We start from the raw sequence: 27,879 nt of genomic DNA, 5'->3' as shown, positions 1-27,879 counted from the left end.
ACACATACACACACGAAAAGGCAGTCCCTGGCCTGTGGTTCTACCTAACTGCATACTGGCTAACAACTCACTTCTTGTATATCATGATTCCGCAAAGTTGAGACAATATGCGGGTCAAGTGTTGTCACTTTTGGAGCCTTGCCTAAGACTAGGAGCTTTCCCACCTGCAGGCCATCACTGGTGCCAGAAGTGGGTCTCCCCAGTCCCAGCAGACTATATCACTTCTGACACGTAGGCATCTCTGGAATTCACCTTTCAAGTTTTCGGCAAACCATTTTCTCACTGTCCTTCACAAAGTTGACATTTTCGGCAGCATGACAGGAAAGATGTCATGTCGGCTGCTCTTCAAGTTCTTGTCACAGTGGTTAGCACCAGTTCTGTCATCTTTACTCTCCTCACAGTCTCCCATCTTAAGCCATGTCACAAATAATAATACACAAATAACAATGTGTTTCCTCTTTTCTTCCTTTTGTTTGTCAAATTGAAACTACCATAAACCAGCTTTCTACTCATTGAGTCACTAGTCATGTAGAGTACTCCCTGCTTCTATAAGTATTTCAGAGCTACAGCTTATTAATTAATGTCTACTGTAGAATTAAGCAAATTGGATGAAGTCCTGGGCTTTTAATGTAGAATATTCTTATTTTGATATTTAAGATTAACTGTGAACAATCTAGTCAAAGAATTCAAGCTACATTGTGTATTGTGAAATGGATTTACTTCTTTGGGGTCATTAAATTGTCCCTACATACCAAGGGGAACACACGGTCCTAGAATTTAATTATCCTGCTAGCAGGGTTCTCCACCTTGTGTTCAAAGCAGGATCACAAAGTCTTCTTTGGGAGAGTAAGATGTCTCTTTCAGAGGCTCAAAATGCTAAAGTAATTCAGAGCTGATAAAGATGGATACTATGCTCTGATTCTGCATCAAGTTGGTGATGAAATGCCAAATCCAGGTGCAAAAAATTGTTTGAATTAGAAGAGGTAAGGGTATTTGGTACACTGATCTGTACACAATCAGCTTTAATCCTCCAATCACTACCAACAAGGGGTAAAACTCCAGCTGAAGAGGGAATATACTTCCATCTCCAAATGCAAATGTCCACATATGCTGGTGCAGGCACTGTAAACACTATATATTCTCTCTCTCCAAATGGATGCATGCCGGCAGATCGCATTATGGATCCACAAAAAATGTCCTTAAACAAGTATGGTAACTGAATCCTACTTGCTACTAAATTGTTCCAGCCCAGAAACATGAGAGCTTAAAGGGCCAAAGTGGGACTGAATTTTAGGTTGCCCTTTAAATGCTCTCTAAACAGGACAGTTAGATCAAGAACCCTCTTGACTTCTTTTTAAAACTGATTTCTTCCAGCGTCTCTTTATTTTTCCAAGTTATAGAATATGTTTCAATTCAATCCTAGTGTGGCGTATTTGTCTTTGTCTCTCTCAGTGGTCAGTAAATACAAAATTGAAATAGCACCAAAACCTTGTCCTCTCCAAAGATGACAACCCTGCTTGGTTAAGGAAGATGGTTCATACAAACCCAGGTTCATTATAAACAATAATGAACACTTTCACATCCTATAGTCATTGCTTCATTATGAAATCCAGCCTCACCCCTTTTCTTTCCTCTCCTTCCAGCCTATCGTTTTTTTTTCTAATTATGCCTTGACACCCTGGGGCTCAGACACACTGCTAAAACAAATATATCAAAGTGTTTGGATCACAGAGAATAAGACAGGAAGTAGCAACAAGCAGTTTCTACATTAAACTATACTGGCGAGGTGTTTCCTGATTTGCTTTGGCTTAAAAAAATATACAGTTACAGCCCAACCTATCACAAGGTGCCATTTACCCTATTTTAAGCAATGGAATAGTTGACATTTTTCACTGTTGAGCCATCACATAGAATACAAGTGCTATTGATAGAAGGACAAGAGTCAAGGTAGCACAGGCAAAATCACGGGAGTGAATGAAACAAGAAGTGGCATTAAATCCAGGAAAGTACACATTTAAGAGAAGGACCAATCTAAAATTGGTGTCCTGATATTCTTTTCCCCTTTGGAGAATGGGAAAAACAGAGACAGTTTTCTATATTTCTAGACAGATGCAGACAATCAGGCTTTGATTGATTCTACTCCAAAGATGCTGTGTATAGACTTTTGAGTGGCTTTCTGATATTACATTTACGGTGAAAAGGGTGTGACAATTTTTGAAGGAAAATGCCTGTCACTTGATGATGGTCTGTGATGGACCAGGAAGAATGCACCCAGGGGCTGGAAAAATACTGGTCTGGAGGGTTAAGTTTCCATCAGGAAGAGAATGAGATAGGTCAAAAGGAGGTAAGCTCTAAAGAATATCTCCTTGGATATCTGGGATGTGCAGTTTTACCTGAAATTGACTTGGAATATTCCCTCTCTTTCTCTTACAAGTGTTTTCTGTTAAATGAAGCTGTTTTTTTCGGTATTTAGAGAGTAAGATTTAGCCATGAGGGAGATTAGCACAGTGGCTCAATAAGCTAATCCTAATCCTCTGCCCATAGTGTTGGCATCCCATATGGGTGCTGGTTCTGGTTCTGGCTGCTCCATTTCATTCATTTCCCTGCATATGACCTAGGAAAACAGCAAGGGATGACTCAGATCCTTGGGCACTTATACCCACATGGGAGACCTGAAAGAAGCTCCTACCTCCTGGCTTCAGATTGTCTCAGCCTTGGCCATGTTTCCCACTTGGGGAATGAGCCAGCTGAGCCACCTTTCTTTTTCTCTGAAAATCTGCCTTTCAAGCAAAAAAAAAAATACATCTTTAAAAAAAGACTAAATCATAAGCAAGGTCAACAACTACTCAGGGCTCGGACACGATTAGGGTCTGGAGTGAATACTCTTGTGTCAGGGTCTAACAGAGACCGAGAACGTAGGAGTCACTGTTATTCTCAGCCATGCCTGCCTACTATAGAAAATGTTGCATTTGGAGGTTAATAAAACAGCTATGACTGCTAATTCTGTTTTGATTTTTCTCTTTTGGGGAAAGAAAAGGTTAAAAGGCTGCAGACATAATGCTGCTTTGTGCATGAGGTAGGGTGAAGTAGGGGTTGGAAGAGAAGGAAAGTTAAAGATTGATAGGGTGAAAGAAAATATATGAGTATACACACAATTCAGTTATTGCTAGGTAGGCATCACCAAAAACAAAAAGAACCAATATGTGGTACTAGTTGAAAGAGAAGGCCCAACACTGGAGTTAGAGACATAGTTCAAGAAGACAACTGTGATCTAAGAAAAGGATAAAGAACAAACAACTGTGGAGTACTTGAAGGATGGAGAAATGGATAGATACAGAAAAGGCATGGTATTTGTGGTTAGTTCACTGATGTGAGGGTTCGAGGATAATGATGCCCTCCAATGGTCTGTCTTGAGCACTAAATGGGTGGACCACTTACTAGTTAAGGACTCACTCAAGAACACCAGCAGAGGAGAAACAATGGCTACATTTGACTGTTAAGTAGCTAAAATCCTAACCACAGGGATCCCACGGTCTCTGAATACAGGCAGCCCCGTGGCTCCAAGCACGTCTCCCAAAAGAATCCTTGACAGATTTCCAGAGTCTTTTTTAGGATGCATGCCCTCTTACATCTGCTTTCAGACTCATTAATCTATGCAGCTTACTTTGGATTGGGGCGGTTGGCATTATGGATTTGTTAATTGCTGATACAATGTACTTTCTACACAGGCCATATGTGAAGAGCAGCACTGGCATTCAAGAAATGTTAAATAATAATGTAAATGAGAAAATTTTCCAATCCCAATAAGAAAGGGATCCAAGGAACATTGACGCAACTTGCAATCATCAGAGCTGTTTGATTGCCTTGTCACTGTGGGACAGTGACCAAAGTGATGCGAATCTAAATGTCATCTAGAAAGAATACTAAAAATATTATGGTGAGAATTAAGTACTGCAACCTTAGGAGCTGATTTTAAAATGAGACGATATAGCAATTTACATCTGTGGATTTTATAATCGCCAAATGCAACCAGCTGAACATACTCATATTCCCCCTTTATTTTCCTCTCTCTTTTGAGAAAATGGGGTTAGTTTTAAAAAGTTGGCCCAAACTAATTTTCTCTCCATCAGTGTGTCTTACATTGTGCTATATATTAGCCTCATTTCAGATTATTAATTTGTGATGCTTGGGACACATTCCAGGTAAATTAAATCACAATCCCTGCTGGTGGGGCCAAGTCCAGATACATATATATATATATATATATATATATATATATATATATATTTTACCATTCCCAAGGGCAGGGGGAATGCACTGCCAAGTGCAGCAACCAAGATCTTAAGTAATAGTCTCCTACAGATCAAACGCCTTACAGTAATGGGGAAAGGTGGGGATGTAGCTTATTTAAAGCACAGATTTCCAACTCACCTAAGACATGCTAAGTCAAAAAACTTGAGAATGGGACCTAGTACCCTACATTTTAACACATGTCCCAGTTTTAGGTGCACACTCAAGTGGAAGAACCACTATATACATGAAGAATCAACAGTGGCAGCTATTATGCCTCTAGACACAGAGAAAGCCAATGTGAACAAAACAAGAACTTCTGGCACAGAGGGAGAGAAAGGTCAGCCTGTTATCAGAGAATTTGCTTTAATATATGGTTGGGCCCTGCACACTAGCCTAACAGCTTAAATCCTTGCCTTGCATGTACCAGGATCCCATATGGGCACTGGTTTGTGTCCTGGCTATTCCACTTCCCATCCAGCTTCCTGACTGTGGCCTGGGAAAGCAGTAGAGGATGACCCAAAGCCTTGGGATCCCACACCCACACGTCTCTTGGCTTTGGATCAGCTCAGTTCTGGCCATTGAGGCCACTTGGGGAATGAACCAGTGGGTGGAAGATATTTCTGTCTGAAAATCTGATTTTCCAATAAAAATAAATATGTTTTTTAAAAAATAGGGGTTCTTGAACTTGGCACTATTTACATTTTGGTTACTAAGAAGACTGGTTGCCTTGTGCCTTACATGAAATTTAACTCTATCCTTGCCCTCTAACTACCAGATCACAATAGCATCACCCCCTGCCACTGTGGGAATTGGAAATGTCTCTAGACATTGCTAGATGTTCTTGGTGGGAGAAATCAGCCCCAGTTAAGAAGCCTTATTCCAAAAGATGCCAAACATGTGGATGGTTCCATCTACCAGCAACAAACACTTTCCTGAGTGGTTGTTCCCACTTTTGATGAGAAATTTTAAAAAGACATGTGGTACAGGTGGGTGGAACTTGGACATGGGCACCTGAGTTGTCACTAATAATGTACAGCTGCATCAGGGCACAACTCTGTCTCTCCCTCTGGGGCTGGAAAATTAATAGAAAAACATATCTCTACCTAATCTGAAGCTAGGTGTGACATGGCAACGGGAATAGGCTCTGTTGCTCAGTCAAATTTGGTTAAAGGGCAATTTGTTTGCATGAGTTAAAACATTCTTTTTAAGCTGAGGCAAGGGACACATAACATCTGCACATTACAAGTGATGGCCACACAGGTGAGGACTGTGTTTTTCCCCCAGCTAAGCAGTGTTCAGAGGAGACTCTCCTTGATCAATCTAAAACTCTAAGTGAACTCCAGGTGTTTCAACCTGATGAAAATTACCAGGTGAGTCATAATGATAATGGCTGTCTTTAGGCCCCAAAGTGACAAGTCTAATGAACTGAAGTGACTGTTGTATTATCTCATCAGTAAATGCTGAAATGAGTAACAAATGGCTAAAAATGGCATCTCATACCGTATACAAGGGCTAATCTTGGATGAGCAATGCAAGATAGAATGATTACAAATGCAAACTCTGAAGTCAGAAGGTTCACGTTTTAATCAGGCTCAGGCAATTATTTGTTATCAGGTTTAGGCAAATGACTGAGTTTACCTGACCCCAGTTCCTCACCTATTGGGTTAGGGAAATAACAACACGTGCTTATGGAACAAATGAGGTAGGTAAAACTATATGTCAACAGCACTTTACATAGTGCCAGGCATAGGTCATGCACTTATAAAGCAAAGGTAATATTCCTATTTTAATCAAACATTTTATTTGTGAAACTTGACAATAGCCTATTTTATTCACCAGTGTAATCGACACACGACAATTTTAGAGGTTACAGGAATGTTAAGCATATTTTGGTGCAGTCTGTTCATTTCACAGTTAAGAAAGCTGAGGCACAGAAATGGGATATGGCGCTGTGGTGAAATGAGTGGTGTAAGCTAGTGCCTAACATGCTAACATCCCATATTAGAGTACTGGTTGGAGTACCAGCTGCTCTGCTTCTGACTAGCTTCCTGTGAATTTGTCTGAGAAAGCAGAACATGACTCAGCGATGTGGCCTCTGTCATCCATGTGAGAGACCTCTAGAGAGATCTGGTCTCCTGGCTTCAGCCTGGACCAGCCCCATCTGCTAGAGTCATTTGAGGAGTAAGTCAGCAAAGGGAAGATTTCTCTCTATTGCTCCCCATCTCTCTGTCAAAATAAACAAATATTCAAAAATTGGGCATGATCCTTCCAGATGAATACCAAACAGGTTCTAATATGCTGGTCTTCAAAAATCTAAGTACAGTATTTATAATGCAAAGAGGCAGAACACCGATCTTAGAATATTTGCATTTGCCACTTAAATTGACACATATTCTGCTTTAATGTCTGCAAAATGGGCACAGGAATAGCATCCTGAAAATTTACGGCAATGTAATGTCAGACAATACTTCATAAACTCCAGAAGGTTATATAAATGATACAAATATTGCTAATTTCTTCTTCGGTAAAACAAAATGTAACACTCAAGGACCTCTCAACGTGTAAGTTCAGATCTTTTGGAATAGCTCTTCAAGTCACAGAAGACAGTTGAAGCTTGAGTAAATTGAGGCTTCTAGCAGCAGCCCTTTGCTCTCTGTTCCACAAGGATACTGATTTTTTCCAAAAGCAGCACCTTGGACAGCGACCAGACCAGTTGCTTTGAAGGATTTCTGTCATACCTTAACTTCATGCACTCACAATTTACTCTACACAACACATCGCCACATAGTCTATCACAACAAAACACAGCGAGAAACTCTTCTTTATCTACACCCTCACATATTATGGTTAAGGAGAAGGGTGAGCACATGGAATCAGGATTTTATTTGACCTTCACCATTGGAACTGCAAACAATGACAGCCTGTCACGTTCCCTCAAAAGCCAAAGCCTCCATTTTCATTTAGGTTTGCCCTGAAGTAAACTATATACGTTTCAGGGGTAAGAAGTATTCAGTGAAAAAAAAATCATACTAAAGCAAAAAGCACATATGCTTGCAAAGTTTGGCTGGCCTTGCAATGACAGCATTAGGATCATTCACTCCAAAACTCCAACAGCAAACCATTACAGTGTCAGTGACAATTAGGGAAGCTGAAGAAGGACATAAGGATAATGCTGAAAATTGTCAGTAACTCTCTATGATAGAGAAAAAGGCACTGATATGCCAATTTATTAATTCACAAACAGAACATCATCCTCCAAGGGCATAGGAAACTAGTTAAGGTAAGCAAACTTTCAACACTGAAAAGCGACTTGAAGGTGGCCTCCTAATATGTGATTATACAAAGTGTCATTAATTGATAAATTTAATTCAGTTCTGATTTTATTATGCATGTAGATCATTCTTTGAGATAATTTCTTTCATGAAGTGACTGTAATTGAGGAAGACTTGCTGAAAATCATGGAGCTGCTATAAATGTATAGGCCCATCTGAGGTCAGCTAATTTTATTTGCTCCTTAAGCATAATTTTGAAATTACAAAGCACAGGTTGCTTATTATGAATAGCTTGGTAAGGTACCAGGTCCTTCACTGGAAGCCACTGAAAAGGCAATCTGACTCACACGTCTGTTCATATTCTGCTCAATTAGTCTTTTTCAATACGAACATGTTTCAAAAATCACTAAACACCTGACTCAAATTCAGTCCCAATACACAGTGTTTTCGTCCATTACTAGTTTTCTGTCTGTTTGGTTTTTGGGAAATGCACCTTTAAGGGAACAGAGACTCTGGGAACACAAAAAACTTGTTTGCAAAAGTGGCAGGGGTGGTTTGGATGGAGACATGGGGTAAGGGCAAAGACAGCGAAAAACACAAGCCAAGACACATGTAATTTCTTACCTTTTGGGCTCCTGATTTGCCTGGATTTTGAAATCTTTTCTTTTTTTGGACTCCTTTTTGGTTTCTTTTTTGGTCTCTGGTTCAGGCGGGGAAGGAGTTTTGCCCCCTTCAGGGTCTGTGTTTGGTATCAGCCCACTAAAATACACATGCATTTGTTGACTTTTGAGAGGGGCGGTTGCATGAGGCATGCAGACAGGGTGGCCAGCCACAGGAGAATCAAGAGCACACAGGCATGCACAAACAAAAGAAAGAAAAAAAGAAGAATGCATCAAAAAGCAGGAGCAAATGCATTCAAACTAAAATAATAAGCAAAAAAAGATGCAAACTTGCATAAGGAAAATCAGAAGAAATCCAAAACTGTTTCTGTGACAAGATGTATAAACCTAACTGTGAATCAAGTGGCAGTCTTACAATATGAAATCCAGACAATGTGTATCATAATTCATGATGATGTTTACCAGGGAGTTTACAAAAACACTTCATTATTTTATAACACTTTCTTATTCAGTAACATATGTAGAATACAGTGTGACAACCCAGAGAATATAATGCAACTTCTCTCTCTCTCTTTAAAGAATTCAGTCCAAGAGGCTGTAGCAGATAGTCATCAAAGTGTACATATTTACAAAAAGCAGAACGATGCATAGATACACCTCAGGTATCAGAGTTTTATGAATATCTTTTATGCAAATTAAAGGTCACACGCTCTGGGCTGCTGCACCTGATAACCATGGGAAAGGATGCCGTCCTAGTTGCCTGTTAAATATTCAAACTTACAATGCTGTTGTTATCTAGCTCTAAATGCAGAAGTTGAAGCTCATAAGAAGTGAACCAGCAAGGGAAAACATCAAATAAAGCTCAAAGATATTTCAGAGATAAAGATGACTGACAAGAGTTGGGATTTAAAAAGAACCCAGCTGATTCTACATTCCCACAGGCACGGATTTCCCCAGGGTGTCACTTTGCTAATCTGAGGCTGGGTTTCAGAAGCCCACCCCCCACCCCCAGGTTTCCTTGTCTGTGTCTGCCTTGGCTGTTGGTTGAGGTGCTTTGGGATGGCATAGGTTTAGCTTCATACCAATGCAACGCTACATACATGGGGATAGTGAGCTGACTGTGGCAGTGTAGAAATTTATTCCGTGTCTTCAGAGCCAAATGGCAACGTTCTTAAATTATTTACTGCTTTGCATTATTCAGAACATGGATCTTTTCCTCCAGGAGCTGAGCAAGGTCTAAAGAGAGAGGGAGCTCACAGTGTGGAGTCAGGAGACTGCACGTTCTGGTCGCATCTATGGAGTGATGGGGCTGCAATGCCGTGATCTCTAAAGTTCTTCCCACCTCCAGGGTTAAACTCCAACTGTTACCACTATCATCTTTGCCTACCAGCTCCACCTAGCCTGCTTTAGCTCTTGAAGTGTGGCTGGCTTCCTCCTTCCGCAGGACATTTGTACATGCTGTTCCTTTTGCCTGGAACCACTCAACTCCTACACATGCTTCAGTTCTCAGCACCAGCATCATTTCCTTAAGGAGGGCCTCCCTCCCATCCTGTCACTCCATCTGAGTCATGTTCCCTTACTAAATTCTATCCTGGGATTGATTCCTTTTCCAATCTGAATGAAATAGCCACCTGAATGTGACTCTGCCTTTGTTTTTCACACTCCATGTAATTTGAATTTGCAACAGCATGTCTGATGCAAAGTAAATACTCATTAATTCTGACAAAATTAATGACAACAATCATAACACAAGTAGCTTATTGGTTACACTCCTGTTTTGTTCCAGGCATTTTCCTAAGCCCTTTCAACCCACTTGTGCCCTCTCAGCAACCCCATGAGGATACTATCAGTCCCCATTTCACAGATGTAAAAACTGATACCAGTGGTTTAATTATCAGCCAAGGTCATGGAGAGGTCATTACTTGAACACAGACTGGTCTAACCTCAGAGATTAGTAGTTCTGTTTTTCATTTCTTTGAAGTCTCTTCAAAGATGAATAAGTGAAATTAGACCTTGTGTTCTTTGTGTTTATTGTGTATGTACTATTGACGGAATGGGATGGATAGAGTTGAAGACTAACCTAAAAGCAGGATCAGTGTGTTGCATTGCAGCAGATAAAGCCGCTACCTGTGTTGCTGGCATCCCACGTGGGTACCAGTTCAAGTACTGTCTGCTATACTGCCTATCCAGCTCTCTAATGGTCTGGAAAAAAGCAGTGGAAGAAGGCCTAAGTTTTTGGGTCCCTGTCACCCATATGGAAGATCCAGAACAAACTCCTGGCCACTGGTTTTAGCTCAGCCCAGCCCTGGCTATGGCCACTGTGGTGGTGATGGGGCGAGGGGTGAGGTGGCAAGATTGGGATGGGAGGTGGTGAACTAGTAGATGGAAGATCTCTCCCTATAACTCTAACAAATAAACCAAATTTTAGTAAGATTTTTTGGCACTGCCAATAACTTGTTTTGAGCAAGACATCCAAACACATTCTCACCTGTTCCCATGAACATGGGATGCGCAGAAGGCAAAGCTGTAGTGAAGGAGGGTGGGGTCAATCATGGCGCCATTTTCTGCCCGTTCCAGCAAGTCTCTGAGGTAGCAGAGATGTCGGTGACACCCGCGGACTCCGTTCCGGGCACAATACTCATCTAGTACAAACACCTGGCCAGGACTGAACCAGCCCTGCATGGGGAATAAAGGAGAGATTTTCTTTTAAATGTAGGTTGTTTCTTGAAGAGCTCTAAGATTTGGGAGTGGCTGCAGAAGGGGACAGATTTCAACCTGAGCTAAGGCTTCATGACTGATCACTCATAGTTAGCTACTTGCAAACCACCCAGTGTGAACTGTGTGGCTTAATTTTCACAATAGACACATGAGCTAGGTTCTGTTCTCTTTGTTTTACAGATAGGAAAGATGTGTTCAGGGAGGATAGACACACAAGTTCCTAGTGAGTGGTAGAGCTGTATTAGCAGCAATGTTCCAGAAAGCCTGCTAGCCACAGCTCTACCACTGAGACACATACCAACAATGGGCATGGTGTGGGGTTGAGGCAAAGTCTCGGTGATGGATAAGCAGAAATCCTAGCATTAGTGCTCTAAATTGGAATAGTGCTTTGTCTCTGAACTAAGAATTTTCAGTTGAGTCCTATATCAACCTTATAAAGTACAGAGAGGTGTATTTTCATTTTATAGATAAAGAAATAGACCTTTGAATCATTAAATGACTTGCATAGATAGTAAAAATCAGGGGCAGGACTCAAATCTAGTTATTATATTCTGAGTTTTTGTATTTTCTACTCTGGAGCGTGAAGAATGAGGGTACTTTGAAATGTTTGGAGAAAACAGGATTAAGAGAAGGCTTTTTTTAAATCAAAATATCTTTGGAAGTCATGCATACTAGAGGTTTTCAGAAAGTTCATGGAAAACGATTATGAGACTAGGCATGGATTTCAAACATTCTTTGCACCAAAAGAAAACTGCCCTTTAATTGCATTTTCCACAAACTTTTTGAAGTACACTCGTATATTAAGGTGATATCATTCCAAGACTTCATAGATCTTTTCACTTCAGGAGACTTCTAAAAATTTAACAAAGGTAATGCAATAATATAACTCTCCAAGGAGAGTGGCATGACTAAGTTTTCATGTTATGAATCAGATATGATTCAATTATACTCAAAAGTTCCGATTCCCTGCTTTAGAATTTGGTTTTGTTTCTCTCCAGGCAATTAATTATTTGTTTCCTTATTATTTATTCCCTGCTGTGAGGTCAGCCCAAACTCTGCTATGACACAGAACCTAGAGAGAGCCTCTGAATTAAGCACAAACTCACTGCTACCTCTATTACTCACTATAGAAAACAGGTACTTGGAAAGGCCAAGTGACATGTCATTTCAAAGTCACTCTTGCCCAGAGCCTGAAATCAAATCACATTTTCTGGATTGGGTGCCTTCTGAAGCAGGACATAAAGCAGTTTTGGTGTGGTATGTTGTAAGCTAGGCATCCAGGACTGTTTTGAGGACAACTTTCTCTGAGTCAGCTTGCTGCTCCATCTTAGGAGTGAAAGGGCAAAAGGAGAGAGTGACTAGGGTGCAGGGAGAAACCCCAGAAACCAGCAAGGGAGGCCTCTGCCATCATCTCATCTTTATTAGGGATCTGTGGAATCTTCGATTGACAACCTGCAGCTCAGCGATGCATCCAACGAAAGACGGCATCTTTCCTATTTCAAATTATAAGTTACTGCAGAGGGCGGGAGAGTAGTCGAGGCAGTGGGCTGCCCCTATAGGCAACTTCTTTGCCACTCCATCTGCTACCCCAAATGCTAAATCTTAGAAACAACACTGCTGTGAAAGATTAAAATATATTTTCTACGACTCAGATGACACCAAGTCTTTTGTAGATGCCAAAATAGCTGCTTTGAAAAGAGTTGAAGAAATATCAATTAGGAACTCAGTCGAAGACACAGAAAAATTTATGTATCCCTGCTGGTCGTTCTCCAAAATCAACTGAAAAAAAGACTGTAATAATGAGAAAATGGAATATAGAGCGGCAAGAGATATGGTCCTTTTCATTTCTGTTACTTTTTGAAATTTTGGAATGATGACTAATAGATACAGGTATACAAATACGGAATGAAGCTGCTTTATGCTATTCATAATTGATTCTGAAATTTGGATTGATTTTTTTAAAGTCTATAACTAATGGGAAACAAGTTTCAATGATTTATTCCTGTCTTGTAGTAGATTTGGAAATCAAAGAAAATCATTTTAAAAAATCGTGATATGAAAAAATCGTGGAAAAATAATTTGCCTCCAAAAAATTCTTCAAGAGAATTGGAATTACACATAAAAGACAGTGAGTTAAGTTCAGAGCATATTTTTAAAAGTTTCAGAAATGCAATTTATGATTGTGTGAATAACCACACAATCACAGAAAACATTTGAGAAAAACTGCTTTGCAATGCAAGGTAAGGTTGTTTTTTTTTTTTTTAATTTTAAGTTAAACTAATTTTTTCCTTTCCAGTTTGGCAAAGTTCAGATTATTCTGATGAAGGAATTCTAAACCTGAGATAATCAATGAATCTTTTATGAGACGTGGATTAATAAATTATCTCACACGATCCAGTTTCTGTTTTCAAGAGAATTTTATCTACTATTTCTTATATTTTCACTTATGGTACAGAAAAAAAATAAAGGAATTTAAAGTGAAAATTAGTCAGAATAGAATTAACATATAACCATGTCATGTAGTAAAGAAAGAGGCTTTACTTTCCTAATATGATAATCTTCGTTAATTATGCAATATTACTACTCCATAGACATGCTGAATTCAGTATTTGTAGTCAGATGAAAATTTTCCTTCGTGTAAAGTCATTTCATCATCTAGCTTCACCTCTCCCATCTATAAAGCAGAATTAATAACATACATCTTTAAGAAAAGAAGTAATAATTTATTATTTTCAGAAGGTAATAAGTCAGATTTTTCTTTTTTTTTTTTCCTGGCTTTTGAAACTGATGATTTAAAACCAAAAGTATGTCTTCCAAAGTCTGATGAAGGCATAATGTGAGTACTTTGAATTTAAATAACTTAAATTTAGATTTAAAATTGGATTTCAGAAAATGTTGACCCTTATGCTGGATAGCTGGATTTTAATATAGTCTCAAACACTATATTGAAAAAAAGAAAAAAAATCCCTCACAGGGTGGAAAAATGCTGTAGATATTATATAGAAAAAGAGTAGCAATCTAAACAAACAAATCCAAATCAATGAAGCTTATAAAATGGAAGTGGAATTTATTTACAAAGCATTTAAATCTTTAAAAGATACACAAAGCACAGCTCCGGGATGGGAAGGGAGGGGCTTCCTGAATTCAGAGATACCGAGGGAATTTTTTGCAAGTTCTCCACAAGCAGGTGCCAAACTCGATTACCCTCTTGGGAATATTTCTCATGTAGCAGCTGAAAAGGGGGAAGCTGGAGAATTGGATCTGTCTCTGCTGATAACTTCCTCCCGCTAAGTCTTTTTCTTTCATAAGTAAAACTATCTCAACTCCAGAAATTGAGAACACATTTCTGATTGTTAAAGGGACTCTGTAATGGGGGAAAAGACTTTCTAACAGAAAGGTGCAGAAATGTTCAAATTAAATAAAAAAAAAAAAAGCTACATTTAAATTGCTGTAGACCAAAGAATATACTTGCCAGGCAAGAATAGGAATCATTAAGTCTGTGATCCAAAGTAAGGCGTTGCACCATCTCAAAGAGGGAAGCGTGGTCAAAGTTACAGGGGTTGGAAGAGATAAATTCATCCATGCCATGTTTTTGAGCTCTATCTGCGTCTGTTCATTTATACATGTAGAGAGAGACACAATTTAGAGAAACACATCACATTTTCTTTGACATTTCAAATACACAGGAATTCACTAGGCATAACGAACATTAGCTGTTTCCCATTGCTTCCCACCAACATCCCCAAGATATTCTTTTTACCTCCCATTGTCAACTTGCATCACTCACTGGTGAGTTTATTGCATTTAGGCAAAAATATATTGGCATCAACATGTTTATCAAATGATCGCAATTCCAGTGCACTTATGTTGTTCTTTAAAATCCAAGCACAAGACTGTAACTTCGTCTGCATTTCACCAAACACTGAAAGCAGATCGGATCTTTGCTTATAATAGCCTATGTAGCTTCGGAGATTTTTAATAGATTCTGCCATTCCAGTGGTTAGGGCTAGAGCAATTTCTCTATAATTATTGAAATTATCTGGAAAAAGGGTTATGCTGATTTTTCAGCAAAGTGACAATGTTTGTGTCCTCCCCTTCCAAACCCACATTGTCAATTTGGTTTCACAAAAGGTTTGAATCCTCACCATCCAAAATTAAAAAATAAAAAAATAAATAAGATTTTTTCACTGAAACCTGGAGGTTATGTGAAATGCAAATATAGTATGTGATTGCCAAGGACATTGCTTTAAGATGTGTGTACTCGGTTAGCAAAGCTTATGAAAGAGACAAACAGAAATTTACTCAGCAAGGGCTATGATCTGCCATTTATTGTGAATTAATAGTCTCAATGTATTCACACTTTTCCTTGCAGGGTGAAGGTTGTAGGCAAAACCTCCTAAGGGCTAACTAATTAATCTCAACACGTGTAACTAAAATACTCTCGATTCAAATGGCAAAACGACTCAGAAATCAACTCTAGTGTGACCAAGCAAACCCTAAGAGGTAGGAATGAAGGCCCCTTTCCCTGCAGCAATGTGCTACCCTAGTCATCTTTTTTTATTCTCCTGATCTGTAGACTATGAAAAAAAAAGTCTCATATCAAAGAGAGAAAGATTTTCTTCAATCCCCTGGCATGGAACGGTCTATTGGAATGTTTACAGTGGTGCTGTCAGGACTTGGATAAGATGGATTTCTGACTTGGGATGGGGTTTGGATAATATGTTCATCCATGGCCTCTGTCCCAAACAATTGTTTTTTTTTTTTTTCTTTCCAACACTCAGGCTATGGCTGTAAGCTTGGGTTATGTGTGACAGTGTGACTTTAAGATGATGATTTCTCCTATTGCTGTTGATTTTGTGTATCATTTAAACCTAATCGCTTGAGAGACTACATGCCTGCCATCTTCTTCTGAGATTTTTAAAATCCTCTGTTGTTTTTCAGAGAAGCAGCAAGTGGTCAGTGTTGGAACAGGATGTGTTGTTTATGCCCAAGACACACAGCAGGAACGGTTTCCAGAAGAATGTGTGTTTTAACAGCCCATTAGGATGATAAAAGACACACATTTGGAAGGGTTATTTTAACTGACAGTCTCAATGAATCCTCTTAGCTCTGTTAGCTGCCTTGGCCATATCCTTTCTGGGTAAGGGTGGGCATGTCACCGGGCAGCAGGGCACCCTGCCCTGGTTGTTTGCTCTCTCTACCACAAGTCTCCTTTGGCTCAAGATGGTCAGGAAATTGGGGGTGGAAAAGCCAGCTGCTCCTAGGGCAGGTGTGTGATGACTCTGGCGCACAAAGTCTGAAACCTGCTCCAACGTGAACTCTCCCCTGGCATAGACACTCGTGACATCACAGAGGCCACCTCTCCAATCTCCTTGGACAGACTGCCCTCTCTCCTCCCTTCTTTCAGTCGCAGGGCAGTTTGGCTCGGGAATAGAGCAGTATGGAACAGGACACACATTGCTCATCCTGTCCTGTCATAAAAAGCCTTCTCCAGCTTCTCTGTCTCCCCGTTTGAGCAGAGAGGGTATTTCTGGTGAGCATCAGCTTTTTTTATTTTCGTTCTCAGGTTTCTTGGAAGATGGCACAAGCTGACAAATGGACTGGGGCCTTATTGTGCCCATCTGGTTTGGATATTTTGATTCTCTTCAGTGAACCTGGTCCTTTAGCTCTGAGAAATGGGGGCTCTTTTATGGCCATTAAAAACACAGCCCACATTTTAAGTTTTATACCCTGTTTGTTGAACCTCTTGAAGATTTTGCTAACGACCAATTTTGCCTGGGTACCCACACAGGAAATCAACCTGAAAATGCAAGTTGGCTCCTCTATCAAGACCTGGATCCAAACCCACTCTCTGGCCCTGCATTTATCACAAAGGCTCAATGAACACTGCTTGGCTGTGCTTATGTTTGGGCTAATAGCAAGTCTGAAGAACAATCTCATGAGTTTTAATGATGTCCAAAAGCAGGATTGAAAAAAAAAATCTCTGAAAATCAGCTCTTTTACCCCCTCTCCAGAAAGTAACCTTACCAAAGTAAAACTTCCTGTTGCCTTCTTTACATCCTTCTCTCTGCCTACACATAAAATGAACCTGGACTGGATTTAGGAGGTTTAGACTCTAGTTTGAGCTCAGTTTTTAAATATCTGTCAGAGGTTTCATGAATTGCTTTTCTCTCAGAGCCTTGGGTTTCTTCTGTGAAAGCTGAATTGACTTAGCTGCTTCCTTTTCTGCTGGCATAAATATTGTAATAATGATTCTTAATATCACTTACACAACTATAAGGGTGGGGCAGAGGAATTTGCAATAAGTAAAAGGAGCAGCCACTGGACTTTAATTTGAACAAAATGATCATGCATTCAGTATTAGGTTCATTATCTTAATGGGTCCTTAAACGGGTGAGCTTGCAGTGGTGCCTGGCTCTCATGAAATCCTTAAGTTTCATTAAGCTTATATTCAGAAAAAGAAGGAATAGTATAGAAATGCTATTTCCAAGTACAATGAAAGAAAGGATTCAGATTTTTATTACAGGGATTGTTTCTTGGGGGGAGGGAGGACTCTGCTATGTTCCTGACATCCAGCACAATATCTTGCACCCAGTAGGTACTTTGGGTACATATTTGCTAGCTTAAAGAATTGATTTTATCAAAATGAATACATTTAGTCCACATGTCTTTTATAAATTTCTTGATTTTATGGAACATTGATAGCCTCAATTCAATGTGAGTTTTCTTGTTGGGAGGGAGGGCAGCAGGTGGCTGAGTGGGTGGGTGGGCTTCAGGGAGGGTCACCAAGAGAAGTGCTAGGAGGCAGGCTGCTTAATGTTTCTGAGCCTCCTGCCCTCATTTGTAAACTGAGGATGTAATGAGAGGTGACTAGAACATTCCTAGCACCCAGCAAAGAGTGAATGCTCAACAAACAGTAGCTGGATATGAACAGGCAAGCTTCTTAGGGTTCCCCAAACTTCAGTTTGAAGCTATTTGTGAGTCAAGGATGTTCCTTCCCTTCTTTTCTTCTTAAGCTATATGGTTTCTAGGAACTTTGGAGTTCTGCATTGCTCTAATTTGCTACATCTCTGTCCCTATGTACCCAGTGACTACCTCCTGTCTCTGTGTTATGGCTGGGTTAAGTTCCAGTTACTCTATGGTCAGGAAACATACACGGTCTTTGCAAAAAATTCATGGAAAACACTTATTATAAAAAAAAGATGCATGGGTTTCAAAACATTTTATACCAAAATGAACATATCTTTTATTCTTCCATGAACATTCTGAAATGCCCCTATGTACCTTGGTAGAAAATAGGCTCCCTAAGGGCAAATTGCTTATCTTTTATTCCCCTATCTTCACTGTCAACAACTTCAAGAGGAGCCAGGACATTCAGAATTAGTTATTAACTCAATGACTCTGACACCTAAAGCCTAGGCAACTTCTTGTTGACTTTATTAAGGAGTCACACACATGGGGATTCAGATGGTATCTTGCAAATTCAAAAGTGGGAACATGTGCGCTTTGGGGAAAAAAAATCTTATAGAAGGAAACAGAATTCTAGGTGCAGGTGTCTTTGGATACTATTCAGATTGTCTGCCTGTGTCTCCATACATGTCTAGGACCATATGCATTACATATGTTTCCTATTTTAAAATAAAACACTGCAGTGGTCCAGCTGTTCCAAATTCTGTTTCAAAGAACTTGTGGGCGCCTCCCAAGCAACACCATATAGTCATTCTTGCACTGTCCCAGCCTGTTCTACAGTGCTGAGCAAGATTAAACGAATGCTCCTTGCAATTCCATTCCCTCTGTACAAACAATTGGAATTGGTTGATTAAAAAAGGGAAAACTTTAGTGTTGACATTAGCAGGGAAGAGCAGCCCAGTGCAAAATATGAAAACGTCAATTCCTGAATTTAGGACATTGAGATCACTTTCTTTGCCAATATTTGGCACACGTCAAGAGAATGAAAAGGAATTTGAACATTAGGTTGGGCAAAACAGAATTAGGAGGGGAAGGTGGCTGCCTAAATCCCTAAGGATATTTGGATCATCTCTTCCTTTGGGAGAGGTACAGGAATGCTCTTTTCCATTAGCATATATATATAATATTTCCTCAGAAATGAACGATTGTCGACATTTTAAGAATTATCTTACACTGTTTCACATCTTAGGAGGTAGTTTCTAAGACGTCCTTGGTTTGGCAAGGGTTCCGAATTTAACTGACAGGGCTTCAGAACGTGGTTAGGTTTTGCAATAAGGGCACAATCTGACAGACACACCTTCCAAACAGTGCTACCTGCACCTCTCTGATACATAATTGCAGAGGATTTGGAAGTCCTTTGTGACATGGGCACAGGAGGCTGACTCTAAACTAAACCTAATTGAGATTGATCCTTACGCTATATTAGATAACAGAAAGCACTGTCTGTGATATCCATGAAACCAAATCAGACTAATGGAAAGCAGGGATGCTTTCAAGTGCAAATCTTTATCATAAGGTTGCTGAGACACAATTTCGAAGGGAATTTCGGAAAATACTGCTTCCTAAAGTGATATCACTATGTGGGTTTTATGCTCTTCACCTACCTTATCAAGATTCTGCTAATGTTGGCCTTAATGGACTCTTTGCCATTTATGTTATAATTTAATTGATCATAATATTCAGGATTTTTTTAATGTATCCGCATTTTTTTTTACAACTGGGAAAACATACCCTATTTTTTCATGACTTCTTATCATAATAGTTAGCACACTTATGTGATTTTGTTTCATTTATATTTTTAGATGGGTTGGCAATAATGTCTGTTACATAAAAGTAATTTTCTTGTAGAAATAATGCATCTTTAAAATTTTTATCTTATTGAGATTTTTCCCATTATCCCAATAGTTGAAGGCTAAGACAAATGGCTGGATCTCCCATTTGGTTATGTAATTCAGCATTTTGGAAATTTTTACGTGAAAAGGAATGTCTGATGCTGAAAATAATTTTAACTGCATTGTTAACAAATTATCTGAAAGAGGCTCTACTCTCTCGTGATTCCTCTCAGCTAGAAGCAGCTGCTCTAGCGTTGAAACCGAGAGCAGTTATGGCTGCTGCTATTCCTGATGGGTGCTAGGGGCGAGAGAATATCTCATGTGACTCTAAAATTATCTGTGTACCCAAACTGCACATTAAAAGGTGACTTTGTGGCATCCTTCTATGGCGAATGTGTGCTTGTCATATCTGCTTGACAGTACAAGAGCGAATGCATGGTTTAGACAATAACGAACAATGACAGTAGTCAGCTTCATCAGAAGACATGAAATAAAGAAATGACAATGATTGATGGCAGCTGGCTGTTTACGGATTGTTCTAGAAAAGGGTTTCTTGGCATGGTCAACTAACCAGGGGATGCTGTGCTCTGCCTCAGCTCTGCACAGCAAGCAAAACACGGGTGCTGTCCTGGCTATCATCCTGCCACACACAGTGGACCGCTTAACAGAGGAAGCAACTACAAGTCCTTCCCCATCCTTTCCACGAAACCCAGCTCATGTGAGTGGCCAACAGGGGAGGGCTGCTTCAGAAGCCATCAAAGACCACGTCGTGTTTTATAGAAAGCTTATATTTAAAACAACTTTGGCAATACACCCCAGGGAATAAACATGTGATATTTATTTCAGTGTTATTTTTTTTCCTAATACTTCTCAAGACAGTTGTTTTGGATAAAAATCACAGCAGAGATTTTTGTCAATGATCTCAAATGAAATAAATGATTTTGTATTTTCCATGTAATAGATATAAAGCTCCAGTGAAATGATAGTAATCAGTGTTTTTACATTTCCTACAGCATGGCAAAAGAAAATTTTCCATGACTAGTTAATAATACATCTTACTGGAAACTACTATGACATGAAAAATACTAGGTAACCAATTTATTAAGTCTGTCCAAAGTTACATACTTATAATTAACAAAGAAATGAATCTTCATTTAATATTTAGATTTTTTTCATAGTGTTTGCAGAAATTGGGACCTGACTTTGAGAGTGTTTTCTTCTAAAAAGCCATTTATTTTTACATGAAAAGGAATGAGATTCACAATGTAACTTTCAAATCAAGTTGATATTGCATTGATTCTCTTGTAATAAATTCCTGCAACACAGCAACTGCAAGTTGACAATATAAGAAGACACAGTAAAAAAAAATCTTATGAGATAAAACTATATCAAGGAATTAAGGCAAACAACTATTTGAAAATCTACTAGAATAGCAATGCGGTGTTTTGTAAATACAAAACGGAATTCATTCAGTCATATATTCACCCATCCTTTCTTTCATTCTTGAAAAAAAGTATAACAGAATCCTGAATTCCCACTAAGTTCACATTTTTCTGTAAGTTTTAAAAAATGCCTCTCCAGACATTCATAGGAAAGTAAGGTTAAATTAAATATCTGTTTGGAGTGGTGATAAAAGTCTGTCTGCTAGCCAGGGGTACATTTATGCAAAATAAAAGGAAAAAAAGGGAGAAAAAGCAAATTAAAGAGAAAAACAAAAGGAATTGGACAAACTATTATTAAATGGTTAGGAAGAATGATATGACCTACTTCTTCTAAATCAGCATTCAAAATAGTCAAATACATATTTGCCTGCTCTCTTGACCATATTTTCTAGCTCCCTCTAATGTCAAATCTTCCCTCATAACATTTTCAGTGCTTAGATTTTTCTTGTGTGAATAAAGGAATTGTTTATTCTTATTCATTGTTCAAATAGTGAAGAGAAATATTCTTCGCATGTTTTTATGTATCTTTTTTTCTCTTATGGGTTCATTTTTAGAAAAATCAATACAAATACAAATGATGTACAAAAGTTGTTGTTTGATTGCTTTGGGGGGAGTAGAATGACCTTGGAGTCCAGAGGTCAAAACTCTGTAATGTTATCAGACTGTGAGTAAGTTACATGGACTCAATTGTGTCCTTAATTTCCTGTTCTTGTGTGTGGCAGTCCCATGTTTTATAGTTCTCCCTTGAAAATTAATCCTCTGCTTTTTTTTTTCAGAGCACACCCTCAAGCCAGGTAGAATAATTTCTGGAGTGTTCCAACAATGCTTTTGCTTTGTTAATTGTGCCTTGCAATTTCTTGAAGTCTTGCTCAGTAAACATCTTTGGGTTTCCTACCCCACCTGTCTACTTGTTTAGGTATCCATGGTTACCACACAAATGGTACACTGGCCATTCTAATCTTTGGAATGGAAAGGAAAAATAACAGCAACAACCCATTGTAAGAGTGCAAAATGATCTGTTTTCAGGCATTAAGCAGTCAGGTAGCTATGAATTCCATGAAATAAAGGCATTCTTTGCCATTTAATTGTAAGGTTTATCAATATTCTTGTAATGAAGAAAAATTAGAAGATGTGAATGGTTGGCTTCACTTGGAGGATCATTTGATGCCAATATGAAAGCCAAGGAGAGGAGGCAATTATGCACACATCACATGCATCCTAGTTTCAGTATGGAAGCTTACATTTCAAACCTAAGGTCAGGAAAATAACATGAAAAATTTTTACTACAATGTCTAGACATGAGGAAGATTTAAGAGGAGAGGGGAGAAGCACATTGCAGGTGTCAGATAATCTAGTCTGATTATCTGAGCTGTGCTAGCTATAGGGGAGCACTTACCCTTCAGTCCAGCTAGAAGTTAGCAGGGTAAGAAGGAACAAACCAGAATAACATAAAGACTAGCAACAAGGCTCAGGAAAGCAGACAGGAGTTCTAACCTACCAGCTAAAGTTCTTGGGTTCGAGCAAAGATTGAACAAGAAAACTTAAACAAACAAAACAATAAAAACCAAAATCAACTTCCCCCAAACTGACAAACCAAAATCCCTCTGTTGGGGACTGTTCAGGTAGTAGCAAAAAACACAACAATTCTCAAGATGTCCAACTTTGGGGATCTCTGATGTGATTAACAGTGGAGAAACAGATATTGGAATGATACATCAAATAACCTTTGACGAAATGCCAAAGATTAAAATATTCTTTTCCCCCCCAACCCATTTCAATGAGAATCCAGGTACTGATTTTGATTGTTCCATGAATACATAATGGACAGGGATAAGGTGTCTCCAGGAGAGGACACTTAGCACAATAAATAGTGGCAACACTCAACAGATTTGGATACTCTTTCCAAGGTAAGCAAATATTGGCCATAAAATGGGAGAATTGCAAGTATTTGTTTTAAAACATTGTATAGCTAGATACTGTCTTAATTTCCATAAAACCTTAACAGAAAAGGAAAAAAAAACTAAGTAAATAATACACACACAAAGACCACAAAAGAACAACAACAAAAAAAGCTTAAAGGTTGTGAAACCCAAATCTTTGTAGAATCACACACAAACTAATGAATAGCAGGATCTATTTTTGTTAGACTTTTACAATTCCATATAAATACTCCACTCCATTCTTAGATGTGTCTTTCCATTTTTAAGTAGCAAAAATAAAAAATGACAAAATAAAAGAAAAACCAAAAAGTGCACCCAGAAGACTCAATCTCAATTTAGAAAGACTCAAATAAACTTACAATTACTCCCAACTTTCCCAAGCTATGGAATATTTCCCTCTTAAGGTCCCCTTGAACAGAAAATGACATGACAAGACTGGAATGTTCCTTGTTCTCCACCACCCCCCCAAAAATACGTATGTTGTCTTCCTTCATAGTGTAAACACTAGCAAAGTGAATACAAAGTTACTTCATTGGGAAGTTGTTGTTCTTAAAAATTACTCAGTAGTTAAGAATGACAAGCACTTCCAGCAAATTTTCCAAAGCAGGACTTAACCACATGTGTGCAAAATTGATCATCTAAAAATAACCTTACCTTTTTGGAGGTCAAGGAAACATTTAGTTTTTTAAAATGCAATACTTGATTGTTCTTTTACTCTTTCATCTTGATAGAAAAAAAATCTGTGATGGACTGAAATATTGTGATATGACCTGATTAAACAAAGTCACTGTGGACAATGGCTACCAAATGCAAGTCAACGACCAAAGGGTGCTGCTTATAGTTTCTCCTTGGTTTTGTATTGTAGTATGGGGTTACACAGTAGTACTGGGTGATCCATATGTCTTATTTTGTTCTGGGTTTAGGGGTCTTCCTGGGATGCAGGACTGTCAATGCTAACCAGGAAAGTTCTGGGTAAATCAGGAGAAGTTGTTCACCTGCAATAGGAATCAACACTGTTTTTTGAATTACCCATGCATGAGGCTTGCGTTGTTTAACAGGGATGGCTTGAAAAAATCAAATCAGTTGTGAAGTAATTGTGAATTAACTGTCACTCCGTAGCAGATTCCAATAAAAATGATTTCTTTCCTCACTCCCAGCCTCCTCTTACTTTGCTTGCAATGCAGAATTCGTTGATGATTCCATGGAATATAAAATTTCTCTTGCCTGTTTTTTCCTTCCTCCTCCTTTCCTCTCTTGCTTCCTTCTCTCTCTCTCTCTCTCTCTCTCTCTCTCTCTCTCTCTCTCTCTTTCGTTTTATGTATTGCAACTACTCTTCTGGGTTCTCAATTATGACAACAAAGGTTACACTTAGTGGTATTCTGTCTATAGTTTTCATTGTTTCTGAACAGGTAATCGATAGATTTTGGAGCAGTGTTGTAGCTGTTTTAGTGAGAATAGAGTTGCCATGGATTGCAGGAATCAGCACTACCGGAGTGAAGCTGTGGGCAAGGAACCCATTTATTATAGGACCACTATGTATGGTTGAGTTTTGTCACTGTACAACTCAAGGGGTGCCATCCACATTTTCGCCTACATGAAGGGATGTTCTCTATCTGCATGGTGGAAGGTGGTGGTCGTGTCCTTAGAGGACCTGATCTCACACTCTGGGCACTCTCACTCCTGGACAGTAATTAGGGAAGCATTGGGAAGAAGGTGGAGCTATAAATAGGTACTCAGGACAGGACTCCGACCTTTTTTGACTTAGTCTACCTTAAATACTCCCGACAGGTAATTTTTTAACCCCCTAACTGTTCTCATTATTCTGCCTTAGATGCTCCAGTAACAACTATCTATTTCAATCAGAGTACTGACACTCAATGGAAGGTTATCCTATATGCTTTCAAGTCAATTGTTCTACTGATGACTAACAACTATCATGTTAATACAATAACCAGCTGAACTCTAGCAACTAAGCAAAAGCTATCTCAAGAACCCTGGCATATAGTGAGACAAGCCTCTTGAGCACTTCCCATCACCAGTCTTTTTCAAGCAGGGCTTGCTCTCCTTTCAGTTTTACCCTGCAAATGTCCTTCCTGCTCCCTCCATGGTGAGGGAAAAGGGTCTTCTCACAAGCCTATTAGCAATTCCTTAATCTGGACAGATGATGGAAGAGACACTGAATGAAAGGTGAGATGACTTCAGAGGAAATGGAGATTATTTGGAAATGTAAAATATTTTCCAAACATCACCTGAGACTTTCATGAGACTGATTTGGATGACTGTTGCAACTAGGGTTTCTTTTCCTCTGATACATGGATAATTCCATTTCTGGTAGATATGATCAGAAATGTTATCTCCAAATATATGAAAGGGGAGCCTGGCGGGCAGGGGGAGGGGAGGAGTTCCATGATGTTATGTTTCATATTCTGAAATTATATTTTTAGGAAACAGTAGACAAATATTGTGTATGCTTCCTCTCAACTAATGGTGATTTTTATCTTGATATAAATAAATAAACCTGGTGCAAGAAGTTAAGACTAAAGACAGGCACTTGGTGATAGTAGGTAAGAAAGCTACCACTTCTCCATTGCACATTTAAATCTGTTTCTAATTCTTTTATAATCTTCTCTGTGGAAACTGTGATTAGGTGGTTGTTTGCAATCTTCCAAAAGGGAAGCATCCTATTTTTAAAAAATCAGCATTGCTAGGAATTCCTGTGAACACCTGACAGATAGTGTGCCTTGCAAAGAAAGAGTTGCACTTCCTGAGAGGAAGGTTACTGAGAGGTTTGTCATATGAACGTGAACATGGCAGTGAATACACTACACAGAATTTCCCTTCTTAGTCTCCACAGTTGTGAAATTATTTCATATTTTGGTTAAGAGCAGCAGAGGAGAAACTGTAAAACACTGGGTTGAAGATCAAGTTTCCTATGCTTTGGGGCCTTTGCACTGGATTTCTCTTTGACTGTAATTCTGTTTCCTGCAATATTTGCGGAGCAGCCTCCCTGTCATTTCTTTGGGTTTAAGCTCTTGGTGACCTGTAGTACCTTATCTCCTTACACAGTCACTATGAAGTGACATTTTTCATGGCAGTTTTCAATGTCCAAATGATGAGATTCATTTGCTGACTTCCATGCTGTCTAGGCTCTCCCACTGGGCTACTGGCATGGTGAGATCAGGGAAACCATCTGCCTTCCTAATTATGTGTCTCATCTCTAGATAGTTGCTCAGTAAGCCAGACCGAAGGAGCTCCATACTAGCATTGGGAATCGAGATTCTTGTTACAAATGACTTCAACCTGAGCTATTCCTGGTTGACTTAGTGTTCAGGGTAAGGCAGAAGTTTCCCTTTAGGGTAAATGTCTGCAACTTAAGTGATTTCTTTCTTTAGTGCTTTTTGTCTCCATCTCATTTGTTTTAATAAATATCTCTAAGCATATACCTTGCTCTCACTTTATGAAATAGTGGGAGACATAAAGCATCCTAGGTAGCAAAGCCACATGGCAGAAAGACAAGAAGAGATAAGAGGAGAAGAATGTGGAATAGGAACTGGGGCTGTTAAAGCAGACAGTTTCATTTTTGGGTTTCTGGTATTTTAACTCGGGATGGGATTTTAGGTACCATGTTTTTTTTTTCTTCTTTTTTTTTTCACTGCATGTGATAATGTCATCATTTATTTTTAAATGGTTCTAAATTGCAGATTTAAGTTTGTTTCAAATCAACTCTATTTTTAAATCACTTTTAATAGGGAGAAATGAAGCAAGGATATACAATCATTTACTATATTTGAAGGACTCAAACAACTATGTGTTTGGCTGTGAATTCTAAAGTCGTCACAAAACATAAGATAATATCCACCTCCAACAACCTTCCCTTTGTTTAGTTCTTAGGGGAGAATGTCAAGTATTGCACTTTAAAATTACTTTCATCTAACATTTTGTCCCAACTTTTCCCCTTGAATTCATATATGATTTTACCAAATGGGAATTTATGTTTTATGGATCCTAAATATAAAAGCAACTAGGTTTTCTAATTTAACTTTGGAAGACTTTACTGTACAGAGCTAATATATTTTTTAAATGGCATATTTACTTACAAAATTGAGAGATGGGAGCATCCAGCTGTGGTACATTTCCACCCTTGGCATTGAGTTTCTGGACTTGGGTGGGGGGCACAGGCTTGTGTGACTGTCCGGTGGCCCGGTACATGGCTTGTACCCACAGGATGCGGTCTTGTTCATCATCACTTGCAAATATCACTGTGTCTCCTTCTTTGACTGCATTGAAGAAAGCTCGGCCACCCTCCAAACCTGGAAGAAAAAGCAGTAACCATGTCCACCACACTGAGCTGGGATGCCTTCCGCCACACTCTGCCCTGAGATAAGCAATGTCTGCTGCATTACCTGAAGCTGGAGGAGGGAGGGCATGCTTAATCCAAGTCTAGGATGAGAAGCTTGAGACCCACTTGGTCATTGCGGGGGGGGGGGGGGGGGAGCCAAATTCTTTTTTCAGAGATTGTTTTGATTATTTGAAAGGGAGAGAGAGATACATCTACTGGTTCATTCCCCAAGTGCTTGCCATGCATGGGGGTGAGCCAGGCTGAAAGCTAGAAACTCTATTTGAGTTTCCCCTATTGGTGGCAGGGACCCAAGTACTTGGGCTATCTCTTGCTGCCTTTCCAGGTGTATCAGGGAGCTGGATTAGAAACAAGGCAGCCCTAATTTGATCCAGCACTCTGACCATGGTTTTATAGGTGCTCTTTGATTCTAGCCCTTGTTTCTTTCTTTGTCCTG

The 27,879-nt window shown here is 39.2% G+C and overlaps 1 protein-coding gene across 5 annotated transcripts in view; it reads right to left on the bottom strand.

Annotated features, from left to right (window-relative positions):
* CADPS (calcium dependent secretion activator) overlaps nucleotides 1–27,879 on the bottom strand; it is a 431,573-nt gene that overhangs the window by 123,780 nt on the left and 279,914 nt on the right. For 3 of the 5 annotated variants that reach the window (XM_058678717.1, XM_058678715.1, XM_058678716.1), the window contains exons 11-13: nucleotides 27,184–27,396; nucleotides 14,376–14,512; nucleotides 10,674–10,861 (exon numbers count right to left, since the gene is read on the bottom strand). In XM_058678717.1, coding sequence (XP_058534700.1) covers nucleotides 10,674–10,861; nucleotides 14,376–14,512; nucleotides 27,184–27,396 — 538 coding nt within the window. Of the gene's footprint in view, nucleotides 1–8,189; nucleotides 8,349–10,673; nucleotides 10,862–14,375; nucleotides 14,513–27,183; nucleotides 27,397–27,879 lie in introns of all 5 variants that reach the window. The other 2 variants (XM_058678713.1, XM_058678714.1) reach the window with 1 other exon arrangement.

This window comes from Ochotona princeps, chromosome 21 (assembly GCF_030435755.1).
Source record: "Ochotona princeps isolate mOchPri1 chromosome 21, mOchPri1.hap1, whole genome shotgun sequence".
Taxonomy (NCBI): Eukaryota; Metazoa; Chordata; class Mammalia; order Lagomorpha; family Ochotonidae; genus Ochotona; species Ochotona princeps.
This window is presented reverse-complemented; position numbering and strand designations above follow the sequence as displayed.